The sequence below is a fragment of the Mobula hypostoma genome, chromosome 4 (genome assembly GCF_963921235.1).
Source record: "Mobula hypostoma chromosome 4, sMobHyp1.1, whole genome shotgun sequence".
NCBI lineage: Eukaryota > Metazoa > Chordata > Chondrichthyes > Myliobatiformes > Myliobatidae > Mobula > Mobula hypostoma.
In genome coordinates, this window is record NC_086100.1 from 41,976,626 (window position 1) to 41,995,912 (window position 19,287).

General features: G+C 40.5%; 1 protein-coding gene across 9 annotated transcripts in view; it reads right to left on the reverse strand.

Annotated features, from left to right (window-relative positions):
• The window catches only part of LOC134345281 (lisH domain-containing protein ARMC9), a 150,451-nt gene that overhangs the window by 67,919 nt on the left and 63,245 nt on the right, over positions 1–19,287 (reverse strand). For all 9 annotated transcript variants that reach the window (XM_063045701.1, XM_063045708.1, XM_063045706.1 and 6 more), the window contains 2 exons: positions 3,290–3,401; positions 472–564 (listed from right to left, as the gene is read on the reverse strand). In XM_063045701.1, the coding sequence (XP_062901771.1) occupies positions 472–564; positions 3,290–3,401 (205 nt within the window). The remainder of the gene's footprint in view (positions 1–471; positions 565–3,289; positions 3,402–19,287) is intronic.

Consider the following 19,287-nt stretch of genomic DNA (forward strand, 5'->3'; position numbering starts at 1 on the left):
TGACATAAGAAATAGGTTGCTGGAAATGAGAAAAGACAAAGCTATTTAGGTACACTACAAAAATGGCAACACCGTATTTTCACAGTCAAAATAATTTTGATTAAAAAGACATTGTTTAGATATAAGAAGCTGAGGGACAGCCTGATAGAAGTATATAAAATTAGAAACGTGTAGATAGTCTTTATCCCAGAGTGAAAATGTCAAATAATGGAGAACATGGGTTTAAGGTGTGAAGGAGAAATTTTAAAAGAGGCATGTCTTTTTATTTTAAATGCAGACAGTGGCAGATGGTGGAAACATATACGTCAGCAACCTTAAGAGGCATTTAGACATGAACTGCAAGGAATAGAGGGACTATGTGCAGGCAGATGGTATTAATCACATCAACATCATGGTCTGTGAATATACTGTGGGGCAGAGGACTTATTCCTGTGTTGTACTGTCCCATGTTCTATATCAAAATCAGCTAACCTGGTACTTTTTGTGACATTCCAGCAGATCATTGTTAACGTAAGCCTGAAGGACTGTATCTCTTTGTTCTCCAGGTTGAGACTGTGTCAGCCGCTACAAGAGTAGAAACAAAATATTAAAGTGATTTCTAATACTGTATCAAACTAATCGTATTTAATATATGAATACCAACTATATCACTCTACCATTCTAATTCACTTTCAAATTGACAAGCAATATACATTTAAAATCAGGAATAAATAAATCAAGCAAAAACCTCTGGAATATCTGTGGAATGATGAATTTAAATTTTGGTAATGAAAACAGCTGATTAATCATAGGCTTTGCAAATGTAAGTTATCAATTATTCATATAAAATGTCTTCTTTGCAACCTATATAGAGGTATATACATTTATAAGAGACAGAAATAGAGTACGTGGTAAGAATCGTTCTCCCATTGGTTTCCCCATGCACTTAAGACGGGAGGAAGGAATTTTAATGAGGAAATGTTGTTGTTTTCACAGACTGATTAATATCTGGAACTTTCTGTCAGAGGAGATGGTTGAGTCATGTACAATCTCCATACTCAAGAGAGATTAAAAATGGCATTTTGAATAGCCAAAGAATGCAAGGACATGGATTTGATTCAGGCAAATGGAATTAAAGATGAGCACAAAAAACTGGCATGTATGTGGTGGGTCAAAGGGCTAACTTCTGTGCTGTATAACTCTGTGATATCTCCCTTCAGTCTTTTAAACTCACGAAAGAGTAGATCCCATCTGCCTAAACATCCCTCATTTAGCAAACCTACTATCTGGAAGGAGTCCTGAACTCTAAATATTATTCTTGAAGCAGTCTCTCCATCAATATCTAGTTCTTAAAAGATGGAGAGCAGGCAAAATGAGAGAAAGATATAATTATATAAAATGGATTATGAAATGAAATCATGATTTAAGAACTTGGTTTGCCATCAAGATTGAAGGTCTTGGAAAATGGTCATAACAGTTAATCTAATAGGATGTTTATCAGTCTTTTGACCCGAGTAGAACAATCTTATCAATGCCTCGCTAGTTCAGAAAAAAAGGAAGATAGGTAGAAAATTACACAAGTACACTTAAACTATGTTAACCCACTATCTGAATGCAGGAAAATCCACAAAGTTCAGAATCTGGCTGGCCCAGATCAAGTTCGTTGCACCCCCTTTCCATTTGCGGGGCCATGGTTTCCCTGTGCCTTTTCCATTCACTGGGGTCTCCATTCTTGTGCTCACTTCAAACTTATCTCTGGCACTGAAATATTTATTATAGTAATACAGATCTTTTTAAAAATGAATTAAATGTACATTGGTAGAAATAGGATCCAATTATCAGGAAACTATGCCCATCCAGTACCACCTTAGTCTCATGTGTGACTGATTGTCAGAGTTTTACTGTAACAAGAAAAAGAGTAGCAGCGAAAGGTAGAATTTATTATGGTCATTAGTAGGGGCACTGCCTTATTAATAAATACTAATGATTTGAATTTGAATATACAGGGCAGAATTCTCACATTTTCAGATGACACAAATCTTGAAGGGATAGTGAAATGTGAGTGGCAGAGCAATAGACTTCAAGGAGATATAGAGGGGGCAGGAAGATGGTCAGAGAAATGTTAAGATATTTGAAGCATTACACTTTAATGGAATGAATGAGAAGAGGCAACATAAACTAGAGGGTATAAAATAAACAAGAGCAGAGGATAAATGTATGTTGTTCTTTGATTTTTTAAAAACAATTTTCTCAATTTGTCCACCATGTTCAGAGGGATTCCAGACATTAGAGGTATAACTTACAGAGCAAGGAAGTCAATAATGACTCTTTATAAAACAAAGGTTCACTGACAACTAGGGATTTGTGTTGAATTCTGGACTGCATACTTAAGAAAGGACGTAAAGGCTTTGGAGTATATGCAAGAGAAACTTACTAAGGTTAATCCAGAGTTGGTGTTCATTAGTTACATGGATAGAGTGGAGAAGCAGTAGTTGTTCTGCTTGAATACGTGGATGTTGCGAGTAAATTTGATCAAGGTATTCAAATGATAAAATCAGACAAAATGGCTGGACAGAAACAGTTCCATTAGTAGAAGAATGAAGAAAGAGGAGGGATGGAAATAAGGTGACTGACAGAGGAACCAGAAGTGAATGGCATGAGCAAAGCTTTCCTTTTAAATTACATAGTACATGGTTTGTACCTAGAAAGCCCTGCATTATTGAGGGGTTTATTTATAGCATTCAAAAAGTAACTGGACAAGATTCTGAACTTAGTCAGTAAAAACTTTTGCATAGAGGAGCGAGAGTAGCTGGATTGCTCTGACATAAGAGGTAGTATGGACTCAATAGTCAGTTTTATACAACAACAATTCAGCTAATCTTCTCAGATGGAACTATTCTACAATACGATGCCTCATCACATCATATCCCTCAATATCTCAGTGGATCTATGATGTGGTGTACATGCCTTTAAAGAGCCATGATAGTCACAACCTCACAGGGAGAAGATATTACCCAGCTGCGATTAAATGTCCATTTTCCAGTGAGATTAAAAGATGCAGGAAAATTACGATGGAAACACGAAGCTTTCTGGCAAGAGTGATATAAAATAACTTGAAGCATAGCCTTTAAGATGGTAGGAACAAAATTAAACCATTGCAGGTTTTCAGAACTTTCAACTGTTGTACATATTGGACTGCACTATAAACACTCACAATTCAAAACATGAAAACAATCCATCATTACACATGCCTCAAACAGCAAAAACATCAAAATTAAATGAAACTACAAAATTAAACTATATTTCATACCCAACGGAGTGCTTGCAGAAGAAGTGCCTTAAGCCGATCATTTCCACAAATTAAATCATTCTTCAACTTTTCATAATCAAGAGATGCTAATAAAGGTACATCATTAGAATTCCTAAAGATTTCAAACATTCATTAGAAACAATATTATTAGAAGCAATAACCTTACAGTCTTACCACACTTCAGGGTACTAACAGAAAATTTAACCAATTTACTTCGTGAAAATAGAATATAAAATTAATTAAATAAGAGCAAATGAAAATAGCTCAATTTTATTGGTAATTTGTAAGGCTGATTTGGTAATTAAAATGATTGAGAAAACGAGACAATCATAAGCTTTTCCCCCCCCAAAGTTATCTTTGACAAAACAGTGGAAGTACCAAAAGTGAAAATCTCTTAGAATAATTTCATTAGAAATATTTGCAACTTTTGTACTTAAGTGAGAATATACAACAATTATATATACAGTGGATTCTGGTTAATTGGGACACATCAGGACCACTACATTTTGGCCCAAATAGCTGAAATTTCATGGAAATAGTTAAAAGGGTATAAAAAAGGCAAACTGAGTAACTAATTATTTAAATGAAACTTAAATGAAATACAGAACAAATGAGAACATTACCAATCCGACTGGTGGTTGTCTGTAGTATCCGACAATGACAGGAAACCTGTGTGGAAGAGATTTTAAACTGCAAAAGCTGCTGCATTGGGACTGTTCCAGTCTCTTGACCTCAGAAGTCTGTATCCATAGTTCAAGTAGTCACTACATCTCGGATTTTCCTTGGTTGCAGTGGATGACTATGCTTTCTTCTGTGCCTCATCATGCCCTTTGCTGCCCACGGAGCATGACAGAACAGCCTTCCTGGTTGTTGGATCTTGCTGAAGATCTCATCAACCCTCCACTAGAACAGACTTAGAATGCTAAGATGGGCATATCGCTATTTCACGAAGGTACAAGACCCGCTAGCTACACTCACCTGGTTTAGCCCACCTGTCGAAGCAGTGTACCAGGGTGTAGCCACTGTCACATGCAAACAGCTACTTGGAGCCATAAGTGAAAGCTGAGCGTCCAACGGTGACCAAAGGTTACATTCAAGACAATTGTTGATACCTTCAAATTCTTCATAGTCCTAACTTGTTGAAGCAGTGAAATGCTTCATTTTCACTCCCACTCATTTCTGACATTTCCAAACCTAAACGCTTGAAACCGCAGTGAGCAAAACTGTTATGAATTGCCTTTCTGCATATTTCTCACTAACTATCAGTGATACTAGTAGAAACTGTTTGGCCACAGGCACCTGTCCGAAAAAATGAAGGGAATCTCAGCTATTTTCTTGATTACCTTTTGTTCTTTAAAATTTGTAAGTAAAGTGGTTGCCCTGATTAACCAATGGCCCAATTAACTCGAATCCACTACACACACACACATACAAATAAAAATCATTGCACAATATATTTAAAAAGAAACATTAAATGTGTTCTTAAAATTAATGTTGAACAATTGCTTTTAGAAGGTCCTCTCTGATAGGCTTATCTTTTATCAAAACCCAAGATGGCTATGAATATCTGTAAGAGAAGTACACATGCAATATAATCGGCTAGATATTCAACAGAGAAGTATGAAGTATGAAATCGGGACATGCCCATCTGTGTTGTTGAAAATTAACTTAACCTGCAGCACAGTAACTATTGGCACCCATCTGGGTGTTTCAGCATGGAAAATGTGTCTCTTAGCTTCTCGACAGGACTTTCATTTCCTGTATTTCTAGAATAAAACTGTCCAAATGACTCAAAAATTTCAGCTGCAATAAAATTTTCAGTCTTGGTAGTTTGAAAGTTTTCCCCAGAGTATGACTAATTTTTCTTTCTCTGAAACCATGCTTTTAAAGAAACAAACACAGGTTGTATTATTTGACCTCATCAAGACCTGTGATCTCCTGAGACTTCAAATAAAGTTTCACGTGTGTTGATTGCTTTCCTTATAAGTGTCAAGGTCATGGTGACTGTCATTGTCATTGATCATTTAACATTCACTTCAATGCAGTACAGTTGACTGCATTGAAGTGAATGTTAAATGATCAAGTTTCAGTTGATGAGTTAAATCAAGGTCCTGTGTGCTTTCAGATGATTGAAAAAAGTTGTACAGTTCTATACGACAAAGGGCTGTCCTGGATTGCTGATCAATATTGCTCAACCAATATCAATAGAACAGATAATTAATTTATGTCTTATTTCCATTATAGAGACAAATATTTTTTATATTTTTACAGTGACTAAGATTTCTACAGTTATTCCAGTGAATAAAATATGTAAGTACTTAATTTCCCATCTGAAAACTAAAATATTCTGATAGTACTGAATAGAAGTCTTGCTTTGGAAAAGTTCCTCAATGTACAAATGTATTTAAATATCCAAAATATTATAATATCAGCCAGAAAGTTAGCAAACTGTGAGGCATAATTAGTGAGAAACAAATAAGGTTACCCTCTTCCTTTATTTTTTACATTACTTACTTCATTAAATAAAAAAAATATTCAGTGCTGTTGACCAGTTTTCTATTGGGACAAATATTTGTTTTACAGTTAGAAATTATGCTTCATAAACTTCTTCTTTTTACTTTAGTACTAAAATCAGTTAACCAACCAAGGCTAAGCTGTATAATATTGCATTAGTGGTTCCAGCAGACAGTTCATTCATGTCCCCTATCAAAGACCACTGCTCTAAGTAACTTCTTACCTAGTAACATGGAGATTGAAAAGAGACTCCAGGAATTAAAGTTTGGTAACTCAATTGGCACTGCTCTGCTAGTCTTTGGAAAACAAGCATATTGAAATGAAACGAGAATTCAATTAGTCAAATCAAGTAAGTAGAGAGTTTGGATAAATGTTGCTACATAGTCCGTGAGCCAGTAGGGTTGGTCAGCACCATCTGAGGGGAATAACGCTCATAGTGATTTTTGGCAAGGTATACATCTCTAGAGTTAGAAAATATGTGACAGCCATGCACCAGTGGTAGCTTTATTAATTCAAATAAGTAATCACTTTTTGTATATATTCCATATTAACAACAGTACAGCAGAAAATGTTACCCCACCTCCCAAAGGTAAAAAACCTCATTTGGAGAGATATCTGGAGTTTTATCAATGTCATGATATTTTCCATATTGTTGTATCAAATCAAAACAATCTTAAGCTTTTGTCATAGCATATAGAATCACAGTACAATAATTCACATGTGGGGTACCACACGGCCATAACCTAGGCCCTATTTGGTTGTAAAATGAATATATTTAATCAAAGACTGTTTTCCATACTTTGTTTTCCATACTTTCATAACCTATTAAGAATCATAATAATTTTCCAAGTCTTCCACATCTTCATCTGAACTTTCCACACTCTCTGAGGTGGGTGCCTGGTTCTCACAGTCAGCCAGACTACACATGACAGCACACCTGAGGCCATTTGCAACACACATATATCTTGGGAGTGAACATTTTTTTGGACAGTTACAGGCCAGTAGTTCCAGGATGGCATCGGGTGCTGGCTGGCCTTCCATCCAGTGCACCACTAACTGTTCAGCTTCCTCTTCTCTCTCCATCTTCCATCCTCTGCCAACAGGGCTTGGCACTTGTGGGTCCTTTTCCAAACATCTTCTCCATATACCAGCCTGGTAGTTGGCTTGCTGTTCATGTTTTGTTAAGCAGTCCTTGCGTGGTGGGAGTTGATGACTTTCAATCTCATGTTTTTTGGCACAAAAAAGGTGATACCTGAGCTCATTGACCTTGGTGGTTGATGCTTTTGGGACATACAGGAGACATGTAAATGCCTCCAGTTTGTCCATCAGTTCTGGGGAGAGGTCCCATTCCTGAACCAACTCTAAGAATGTGTCCTGAGTTTCCCTATTGCTGGTCAGAAGTTTTAAGGCACTTGTCTTCCCTTTGCCTGCAAAAGCTCTTACAGTGTCACATCCTGTATATGCGTACAACCCGATGAGAACCCTACAAACCTCTGTGCCAACAGTGGCAGCAACCTTCCTGATGTCTACAAGCCTTGTATGGGTTCTAGTGCCACACTTCTGGAACAATGGGGCCTCAATCTTGTCACAAAATGCTAGACATGATAAAGGCATCTGTGACTTCTGAGCAGATCACTACAGATTGGTATCCCTCTCTCGTGGCATGGGCAGCATGGAGAAGTAGGCAGCCATCTGCTTCTTCTTGTTGACACTGAAGAGCTGACACCTCCTCACTGTCTTGAGATGTGATTCTATAACACTTGTCATTCACAGTTGCATACAGAATCTTCTCCTGTAGCTTTGCTCTGTACTCCGCCTTCCTCCATTCATGGACTATGAAGCTAATGAGACTAGTTTTGTTACTGACTTTGGTCAGAAAGCTCCTCCACTGCCTCATCATCTATGATACCTTGCAACTTATGACCAGTCTCTTCATCCCGTAGAGATCTTACACTATTCTTGATAGAGTTCTCCTTGAATGTGTCGAACACAACATCTATTCTGCTACTCTGACTGCAGAGCCATACCCAGAATTGTTGTGGCAACATCTCTAAAAGTAACTTGATCACCTTTCACTCTTTGGACCAAGTTCATTCCATCAACCAGTGTAGCAGAGTTTCCTGGGAGTTGCTCTTCTACTGCTACATTTTTCTGCAAGGTTGTGGCTAAAGTAGCTTTATTTGTCTTTCTCAGCAATCCTTCTGGTGTGGACAGGGCCCAGGGCAATGGTCCAAGGGAATGATAAAGGATATCCTCCATACGTAGACTGCGCCCTTGTGCCATCACTATGATGCGTCCAAACAAAGACCTGTCTGCTTTCAAGATGATCACTCTCCCATTTGATTTCACTTCTCTCTTCTTACACATATCGCTGAATGTTTTCAGCTTGTTGGTTTTCATTGGGTCATGGAATTTCTTTGCTGGTGGATCTTCTTCTAGTCTCTCATCCTTGAAGGTTGCATAGCATTGCTCACCAATCACATATGCCTTCATCAGGTCGGAAGCAATGTCTTTGGGGGCTGCCTTTGCCGTAGAGATGCTAAGGAGGTCCAGCTTTTCTGCAAGTTGGTTGACCCATTCATATATGAGGCTAACTACTGGTGAAACTGCTTCCTCATCTTTCTGGATTCTTGGCCGCTGTAGCTCCACATGACAGAGCTCTGATTTGTTGCCTTGCACCATCTCCCTTAACTGTCCCAGGAATGCACTGCAGTGCTCAGCTGTTATGTAGTAATGCTTGATAGCTCCAGCATTCAGGCTGAACCGTGTTGTGCCTCCAGGAGTCTGTGTGTCTTGGTTCACTGTGGCTTCAATAGCCTGGTCCACAGGGATCTGCCCAAAGGGGTTGTTACTTGACAGCTGCACTGAGAATTGGCCTGTCTTGAAGGCCTCATACACAGAAGGATTCTTCTCTGGGAGGTTCATCATCTGAGCAAAGTAAAGGGACAGGTACCTGGCATAATTCATCTTATCATTGGCAAAGCACCATGGGATCATGGTTCTTATAGCATGGAGGTGCAACTCCCAGTCCCCCTCACAGAAAGCTACCACCACTGCAATGCTGTCACATATTTTCTAGCACTAGGGGTGTATGCCTTGCCAAAAACACTATAAGAATTATTCCCCCCAGATGGTACCGGTGGCCCAAATTTGGAGTCCTGGCTGAAGGACTAACACTTTGCTTGAGAACAAATAAAGGCAAGCTGACTGAAATGTGTAAATGGTTCAAAGGATTTAATAAAGCCCTTGCAAAACAATTTTCCCTGAAAGGTACAATCAGGAATAAAGGTCTTAAAAGTGGACTATTTATGATGGATATCAAGGAAGAGGAATCAATAATTCTCTCCTGGATGAGATGTTTGAATAGATAAAGTTTTTAAGATAGAAAGAAGTCAATTTTCAGGCGTCGACCTGTCTCCACAGATGCTCTTGTTCTTGTGATCTGTGGATTATTTCTGGTATTTATTTAATATCTAACATCAACAGTATTTTACTTTCAGTCAGATTTTCATTAGCTAGCAGCATAAAAATACATAGAACTAGGCAGACAATTGGAGTTATGGCTAAGATCTAAGTGGTGGCTTTCTACTTCTAATGAAAGTTCTTACCTCAGTCTCTGGAACTTGCAATTTAAAGCACCAGCCATTTCACAGAAGGATCCTGACTATCAGCTTCAGTTCAGCTCAGCCATTAAGACCATAATACTTGGGAGCAGAATTAGGCCATTCAGCCCGTCCAGTCTGCTCTGCCATTCCATTATGACTGATCGCGAATCCCATTCAACCCCATACTGCCTTCTCGCCATATCCTCTGATGCGCTGACTGAACAAGAAATGATCGACTTCCGCCTTAAATATATGCATAGACTTGGCCTCCACCGCAGTCCATGAATTTACTACTCTCTGGCTAAAAGAATTCCTTCTTATCTCTGTTCTAACAGGTCGCCCTTCAATTTTGAGGCTGTGCCCTCTAGTTCTGGATACCCCCACCATAGGAAACATCCTCTCCGCATCCACTTTATCTAGTCCTTTCAACATTCAGTAGGTTTCAATGAGATCCTCCCACATTCTTCTAAATTCCAGTGAATACAGGCCCAAACTGCCAAACACTCCTCATATATCAATCCCTTCATTCCTGGAATCAATTCCCCGTGAACCTCCTCTGGACTCTCTCCAATGACAACATATCCTTTCAGAGATACGGGCCCAAAACTGTTGACTTTAAGTGCGAGCTGACTAGTGTCTTTAAAAGGCTCAGCATTATTTCCTTGCTTTTACATTCTATTCCCCTTGAAATAACTGCCAACATTTCGTCTGCCTTCTTTACCACAGACTTAACCTGTAAATCAACCTTCTGGGAGTGTTGCACAAGGACTCCTAAATCCCTCTGCACCTCTGATGTTTGAACCTTCTCCCCATTTAGATAATAGTCCGCACTATTGTTCCTTTTACCAAAAAGCATTATCGTTCATTTCCCAACACTGAATTCCATCTGCCACCCTTTTGCCCATTCTTCCAATTTGTCTAAGTCCTACTGCAATCGTATTGCTTCCTCAGCACTACCTACCCTTCCACCTATCTTCATATCATCCGCAAATGTTGCCACAAACCCAACAATTCCATTATCTAAATCACTGACAAACAATGTGAAAAGTAGCGGTCCCAATACTGACCTCTGAGGGACACCACTAGTCACTGGCAGGCAACCAGAAAAGTCCCCTTTTATTCCCACTCACTGCCTCCTGTCTGTCAGCCATTCTGCTATCCATGCCAGTATGCCATAGGATTTTATCTTGTTAAGCAGCCTCATGTGTAGCACCTTATCAAACGCCTCTGAAAATCCAAGCAAATGACATCCACTGCCTCTCCTTTGTCTGCCCTGCTTGTTAGTTCCTCAAAAAACTTTAACAAATTAGTCAGCAAGATATCCCTTTACAGAAACCATACTGACTTTGACTTATTTTATCATGAGTCTCCAAGTACCTCAAAGCCTCATCCTTTATAATAGACTCCAACACTTTCCCAACCACTGAGTTAGGCTAACTGCCTATAATTTCCTCTCTTTTGTCTTTCTCTCTTTTTAAAGAATAGAGTGCTATTTGCAATCTTCCAGCCTCCAGGACCACGCCAGAATCAAGTGATTCTTGAAAGATCATGACCAATGCATCTGTTATCTCTCTCAGGACTCTAGGATGTAGTCCATATGGTCCAAGTGACTTATCCACCTTAAGAGCTTTGAGTTTGCCTAGCACTTTTTCTTTTGTAATAGCAATGGCACTCACTCCTGCTCCTTGACACTCACAGACCTCTGGCACATTGCTAGTGTCTTCCACAGTGAAGACAGGTGCAAAATACCCATTAAGTTCATTTGCCATCTCCCTGTCCCCCATTACTACCTCGCCAGCATCATTTTCCAACAGTCTAATAATCAACTCTCACCTCCCCTTTACTCCTTATATAACTGAAAAAAACTTTTGGCATCCTGCTCTATGTTATTGGCTAGTCTGCCCTCATATTCAATCTTTTCCCTCACAGCTTTTTTAGTTGCCTTTTGTTGGATTTTAAAAGCATCCCAATCATCCAACTTCCCACTTACTTTTGCTACCTTATATGCCCTTTCCTTGGCTTTTATGCAGTCCTTAAATTCCTTTGTCAGTCACGGTTGTCTATTCCTGTGTTTTGAGAACTTATTCCTCTGTGGACATATCTGTTCTGCGCCTTGTGAACTGTTCCCAGAAGCTTCAGCCATCTCTGCTCTGCCGTCATCCCCTCCTCCAATCCATCACTGCTGATCCCATTACGTTAAGCTCCCTAATAAGATCTGGGTTACTATACAACACCCAATCGAAGATAGCCTTTCCAGAGTAGGCTCAAGCACAAGCTGCTCTAAAAACCTATCTTGTAGGCATTCAACAAATTTCCTCATGGATTCATGCCATTCTCCAGATCCTGGACCACACAAATTAAACTAAAACTTCACTGGAGTACTGATGAACCCAATCTTAAATATTTATTGAGCTATTGCTGCACATACCATAGGCCTTATTTCTCAAACATTTTTATCTAGGTATTTTTCTCAACCGTGTGTTCTGAGAAAGTAAAATGGAAATGAGAGACAAAAAGGCCAAGAGAGATGGCACTATGGCAAACTAGGAAATTTGACAATACTCCAACAATCTTTTTGAAAAATGAGATCTAGCACATACTAACCTATTGCTGTGCTGTGTGGCTTGCAGAGTAAAGACCACTTATTACTGACTAGGTTTGTAAACAGTCAACTATTAGCCTTTTGCCACAAAAAACAGGAACAACACTGACACACAAGCCTAGATATTTACAAAGTCAGATGCTTGTTTTTCAAAATGAAAGCCTAGTTCTTCTGGATTTCTTTGCAGCAAAGTCCTTGATCAGATCACTAAAATCCAGTTTCCGAACAAGATCACTTTCAACTGACATCAGAGTAAGATGATTCAGCCCGTCCTGTCCCATTGTGGATCTGAGCCTATTCCTCGCCAGTTTGAGCTTGGAGAAAGATCGCTCACCACTTGCACTTGTGACAGGGAGAGTCAGATAAAGCCTCAAAGCAATGCTTACATTTGGGAAGATGACCTGCAATTTTTTTTTTCTCTCAGAGGAACGTAAAAGCTCTGTTGTGGATGAAATATCTTTGCCACTTACAAATTCCCTGAAATGGACAATCTCCTCCACAAAGTCTAACTCCGGGTCAGCTGAATATCTGCTTTGGAGATCAGATGCTCTCTTGCGCAGATCTCGTACAGAGAGAGAAGGGGTATTGTTTAGGATGCCAAATGTGTTGTTAAGATCATTATATATGATGCAAATCTGCAATCAATTTCTGTAAGGAATCTATCCATCATGATCAAAAAAACAGTAGCTGAGAATTTTTCTCTGGCTGACAAGCCAACATCAGGTGTTGTGGATTCACCCAGAAAGGCTTTACATTTTCTTTGTCGTTAGGTGTCTTCTTTGTACACTTGTGAGACTGTTGGAGACATAGTTTCAAATTGATCATGCAAGCTTGCTATGTATCCCCGTAGTGATCTTACCAAATCCACAGCATTACACAGGTCTAGATTTACAGCTTGCAATGCAACACTTGCACTTTCAACGCGCTGAACAACGCAATGCCACAATTTGCTCAGAAAAGCTATCTCAAGCTTGTCCATTTTTTTGTATAGTTTCTGCATGTGCAGCCCATCTAGTATTAGAGAGAGACTTCAGAGTTTCAATGCGCTTGTTCGCATCAGGCTGAAGTCCTGCGATCACCACCTTCCACCTAGAAGTTGACTTGGAGCAAAAGTTGAACACATACTGCACGAAGCTGAAAAAAATCAGCTGTTTCAACACAACAGTTAACACGGTTGATTCCAACAAGATTCAATGTGTGTGCTGCACATGGAACCCACTCAACAAGTGGATTGATTTCCTTGATGCGGGATTGTAAGCCTTTGTATGCACCGGACATATTTGCAGCATTGTCATAGCAGTGCCCCCTGCAGTTGCTTATGTCAATATTCACCTCTTCTAAAACTTTGAGCACAGACTCACATAAAGCCTCCCCATGTGGCTCTCAATGGGTAGAAATCGTAAGAATCGCTCCTGAATGTTTCCATCAGTAAACACATAACGTAAAATGAATGTGAGATGATCTATGTGTGCAACATCTGTGCTTGAATCGATGCTAATAGAGAAGTATTTGGCCATTTTGACTTCACTGATGATCTCTGACAGAACTCGATCGCTCATGAGCTCAATAAACTCCTCACGTGTTTTAGGTGAAAGATATAAAGGGGTGCCTGATCCTGCATTTCCAAATTTCTGTCTGTGTGCCTTCAAAAATGGGTCAAACTCACTTATTACCTCTGGAATGCCCATGTAGTTACCGTGCCTGCCAAATATGTCACTGGAGCCTCGGACAACCAGCCCCCTCTCCACCAAAAACGCCACCACTCTTATAACCATATATCCATATAACAATTACAGCACGGAAACACACCATTTCCGCCCTTCTAGTCCATGCCGAACTCTTACTCTCACCTAGTCCCACCAACCTGCACTCAGCCCATAACCCTCCATTCCTTTCCGGTCCATATATCCAATTTAACTTTAAATGACAAAATCAAACCTGCCTCAACCACTTCTGCTGGAAGCTCGTTCCACACAGCTACCACTCTCTGAGTAAAGAAGTTCCCCCTCATGTTACCCCTAAACTTTTGCCCTTTAACTCTCAACTCATGTCCTCTTGTTTGTATCTCCCCCACTCTCAATGGAAAAAGCCTATCCACATCAACTCTGTCTATTCCCCTCATAATTTTAAACACCTCTATCAAGTCCCCCCCTCAACCTTCTACGCTCCAAAGAATAAAGACCCAACTTTTTCAACCTTTCTCTCTAACTTAGGTGATGAAACCCAGGTAACATTCTAGTAGATCTTCTCTGTACTCGTTCAATTTTGTTGACATCTTTCCTATAATTCGGTGACCAAAACTGTACACAATACTCCAAATTTGGCCTCACCAATGCCTTGTACAATTTCAACACTACATCCCAACTCCTATACCCAATGCTCTGATTTATAAAGGCCAGCATACCAAAAGCTTTCTTCACCACCCTATCCACATGAGATTCCACCTTCAGGGAACTATGCACCATTATTCCTAGATCCCGCTGTTCTACTGCATTCTTCAATGCCCTACCATTTACCATGTATGTCCTATTTTGATTAGTCCTACCAAAATGTAGCACCTCACATTTATCAGCATTAAACTCCATCTGCCATCTTTCATCCTACTCTTCTAACTGGCCTAAATCTCTCTGCAAGCTTTGAAAACCTACTTCATTATCCACAACTCCACCTATCTTAGTATCATCTGCATACTTACTAATCCAATTTACCACCCCATCATCCAGATCATTAATGTACATGACAAACAACATTGGACCCAGTACAAATCCCTGAGGCACACCACTAGTCACCGGCCTCCAATCTGACAAACAGTTATCCACCACTACTCTCTGGCGTCCCCCATCCAGCCACTGCTGAATCCATTTTACTATTTCAATATTAATACCTAACGATTGAACCTTCCTAACTAACTTTCCATGTGGAACCTTGTCAAAGGCCTTACTTAAGTCCATATAGACAACATCCACCGCTTTACCCTCGTCAATTTTCTTAGTAACTGCTTCAAAAAATTCAATAAGATTTGTCAAACATGACTTTCCACGCACAAATCCATGTTGACTGTTCCTAATCAGAACACGTCTATCCAGATAACTATATATATTGTCTCTAAGAATACTTTCCATCAATTTACCCACCACTGACGTTAAACTCACAGGCCGATAATTGCTAGGTTTACTCTTAGAACCCTTTTTGAACAATGGAACAACATGAGCAATACGCCAATCCTCCGGCACCATCCCCGTTTCTAATGACATTTGAAATATTTCTGTCAGAGCCCCTGCTATTTCCACACTAACTTCCCTCAAGGTCCTAGGGAATATCCTGTCAGGACCTGGAGACTTATCCACTTTTATATTCCTTAAAAGCGCCAGTACTTCCTCTTCTTTAATCATCATAGTTTCCATAACTTCCCTACCTGTTACACAATTCAATATCCTTCTCCTTAGTGAATACCGAAGAAAAGAAATTGTTCAAAATCTCCCCCATCTCTTTTGGCTCCACACGTAGCTGTCCACTCTGATTCTCTAAGTGACCACTGTTATCCCTCACTATCCTTTTGCTATTAATATAACTGTAGAAACCCTTGGGATTTATTTTCACCTTACTTGCCAAAGCAACCTCATATCTTCTTCTGGCTTTTCTAATTTCTTTCTTAAGATTCTTTTTACATTATTTATATTTCTCAAGCACCTCATTTACTCCATGCTGTCTATATTTATTGTAGATATCTCTCTTTTTCCAAACCAAGTTTCCAATATCCCTTGAAAACCATGGCTCTCTCAAACTTCTAACCTTTCCTTTCAACCTAACAGGAACATAAAGATTCTGTACCCTCAGAATTTCACCTTTAAATGACCTCCATTTCTCTATTACATCCTTCCCATAAAACAAACTGTCCCAATCCACTCCTTCTAAATCCTTTCGCACCTCCTCAAAGTTAGCCTTTCTCTAATCAAAAATCTCAACCCTAGGTCCAGACCTATCCTTCTCCACAATTATACTGAAACTAATGGCATTGTGATCACTGGACCTGAAGTGCTCCCCAACACAAACCTCCGACATCTGACCTATCTCATTCCCTAACAGGAGGTCCAACACTGCCCCTCTAGTTGGTACCTCTATGTATTGCTGCAAAAAACTATCCTGCACATATTTTAAAAACTCCAAACCATCCAGCCCTTTTACAGTATGGGCTCCCCAGTCTACTTGTAAACGTAACTTTGCTGGATCAAATAACGACAGCACAAAAAGATTGTTACTTATCTTTTCACCCGTTTATTTCTTCCAGCTCAGCCGGTGAGTGAATTTGGACCCGACATCAGGGAGAGACTCTTTCTCATCTCCCTGGCAGTTCTACAAGTTCACTGCCCGATGTCAGAACTGTCAGAAGTTGTAAGGCCACCGATACAAAAGAACAATCAGTTTGATAACCATTCCGGTCAAGTCAATGGACTGTTGATACAAAAGTACAATCAATTTGTTAGACACTCCAGCCACCTTAAATAAAAAGGAAATGTCCTATCTGGTTTGCTGGAGCCACAACTTAATTACAAAGATAAGAACATCCGTCAAATTTATGCTTTAATTAAGAAAGGAATGTTCTGTCTAATTTCCATCAGGTACTGCTTTTTTTCAAAATCAAAAGTTGTGAAAAGCCCAGAGACATCTTATGTGGATCTGGGCGAACTTTAATCATCTTGCTCCAAAGAAAGCAGCTGTGAGACATTATTCAAACACACTGCAGTCACAGACATAGTCAGTACTTAATCCATTGTTTACAGGAATCTGAGAATCCCCCATTCCCTTAAACTTTATCATATGTGTGGAAAATTAAAATCTCCCACAACCACAGCCTTGTGCTTACTACAAATACCTGCACTCTTCTTACAAATTTGCTCCTCCAATTCTCGCTCCGCATTTGGTGGTCTATAATATACCCCCATAAGTGTTACTACCCCTTTCCCATTCCTCAATTCCACCCAAATAGCCTCCCTAGACGAGCCCTCTACTCTAGCCTGCCAGAGCATCGCTGTAATATTTTCTCTTATAAGCAATGCAACACCTCCCCCTCTTGTCCCTCCAATTCTATCACACCTGAAGCAATTAATCCAGGAATATTTAGTTGCCAATCACACCCCTCCTGTAACCATGTTTCACTAATAGCTACCACATCTTACTTCCAGGTATCAATCCATGCTTTAAGCTCATCTACTTTTCTCATAATGCTCCTAGCATTAAAATAAATGCATTTAAGAAATTTTCCACCTCTTACTCTCTGTTTATCACTAACGGTGCAAACAACTCTATTATTTTCTTTTTCTTCCTTCTCCCCTTCATCTGTTCCTGCACTCTGGTTCCCCTCCCCCCTTGTATCTAGTACACTTTGGAGTGTATCCACTGGAGCCTCTCTAGCAAACCTACCTGCAAAAATATTTGTCTCCCTCCAGTTCAGATGTGAACCGCCCTGCCAGAACAGGTCCCACCTTCCCTGGAAAACTGCCCAATTATCTATAAATCTGAAGCCTTCCCTCCTGCACCATGTCTTCAGCCATGTGTTGATCTGCGCTATCTTACTATTTCTAAACCAGCCTGCACGTGGCACTGGGAGCAATCCTGAGATTGCTATCCTGGAGGTTCTGTCCTTTAACTTGGCGCCTAACTCCCTAAACTCACCTTTCAGGATCTCCTCACTCTTCCTACCCATGTCATTGATCCCTACATAGGCCATGACATCCGGCTGCTCACGCTCCCTCTTGAGAATACCGAGAACTCGATGCAAGGTATCGCGGACCTTGGCATCAGGGAGACAACAGACCATCTGGGATTCTCGATCTCTTCCACAGAAACTCTTATCTGTCCCCTTAACTATCGAATCCCCCATCACTACTGCTCTCCTCTTTTCCCTCCTTCCCTTCTGAGCTGAGGGTCCCATCTCGGTGCCAGAGACGCAACCACTGCAACTTGTCCCCGGTAGGTCGTCCCCATCAAGAGTATCCAAAATGATGTACTTATTATTGGTGGGAATGGCCACAGAGGTGCTCTGCTCATTCTGTCTATTCCCCTTCTCTCTCCTGACAGTCACCCAGCTACCTGGCTCCTGACTCTTAGGGGTGACTATCTCCCTGTAACTCCTGTTTATTTCTGCCTCTGCCTCCCGAATGATCCGAAGCTCATCCAGCTCCAGTTCCCTAACTCGGTTTGTCAGGATTGTCTTCTCAATATGTCGGTCCAGTAGACACACTCTGACTCGAACTGTTTTTGTAGTTCTGTATCTATTCTTCTGCTGCTAGACACTAGTGTAACGTAGGTCAGTATTGTTTTCCTGTGGTGTTCGCTATTTTCATGCTCTCCTATGTGCTCAGCGGCATGTTTCCAGTTGCTAAAGCCAGTTTCGAAGATGGACTGACAGTTACCATCACTGAAGATGCAGCATGCAAAACACACAGCCGGTGGAAGGGGAATATAAGAGCCATTGCCTTGATATGTACTCACCATTTACAACCTCGTGTTTGAAGTGAAATTTAGAGAAAAATTGTCTCTGCTGTTTATATACTTGATCCGAAGCTTTGATATCTACATTCTTATTCTGGCAGGACTCCAGCCCTTTCTTAGCCCAGTATGCTCGGACTGAATCATCTAACGTTTCCTTTCCCCAGAGAGCAGGATCAGTGCTGTAAGGATCCTCAGTAGCGGTAACGTTAACATTAATGGCGGCCCGACTTGGTTGTTCGGAGGCCTCTGTGGTCAGGAATCCCAAAGTCATGCTCTTTGCCTCTTCAACGTTAGCTGCTGACTGTGGCAAGGACGGTGGTCCTGTGCTAACGCTGGTGCTGGTGCTAGCTGTTGAACAAGTCTCCATTTGTTCACCAGTCTCAGACTGTGACAAGAGTGATGGCAGTGCTGCATCATCGAGAACAGGTCTAAAAAATTCTGTCAATTTCAGTGTCTTTTTTAATGCTTCTTTCTCACGGTCTTCTTTTTCTTCTTTCTTTTTTCTTTTCTGTGCTCCACCCTTGTATTTTTTTTTTGTCCGCCATGATGATAGCTACCTATTTTGGGCCCCTCTGCAGCTCTGGCCCCTGGGCTGCAGCCCAGCCCAGCCCAGCCTAGCCCTGCCTAAAGTCCGGCCCTGGGAACAAGCCCCTTGGCCTTCAAAACTTGTGCCAAACATGTTGCTGAATTAGACTAATTTTCTTCTGTCTGTATATGACCTATATCCCTCCGTTCACTGCAGCCTCAGTGTCTAACAACCTCTTAAATGCCACTATTGAGTCTGC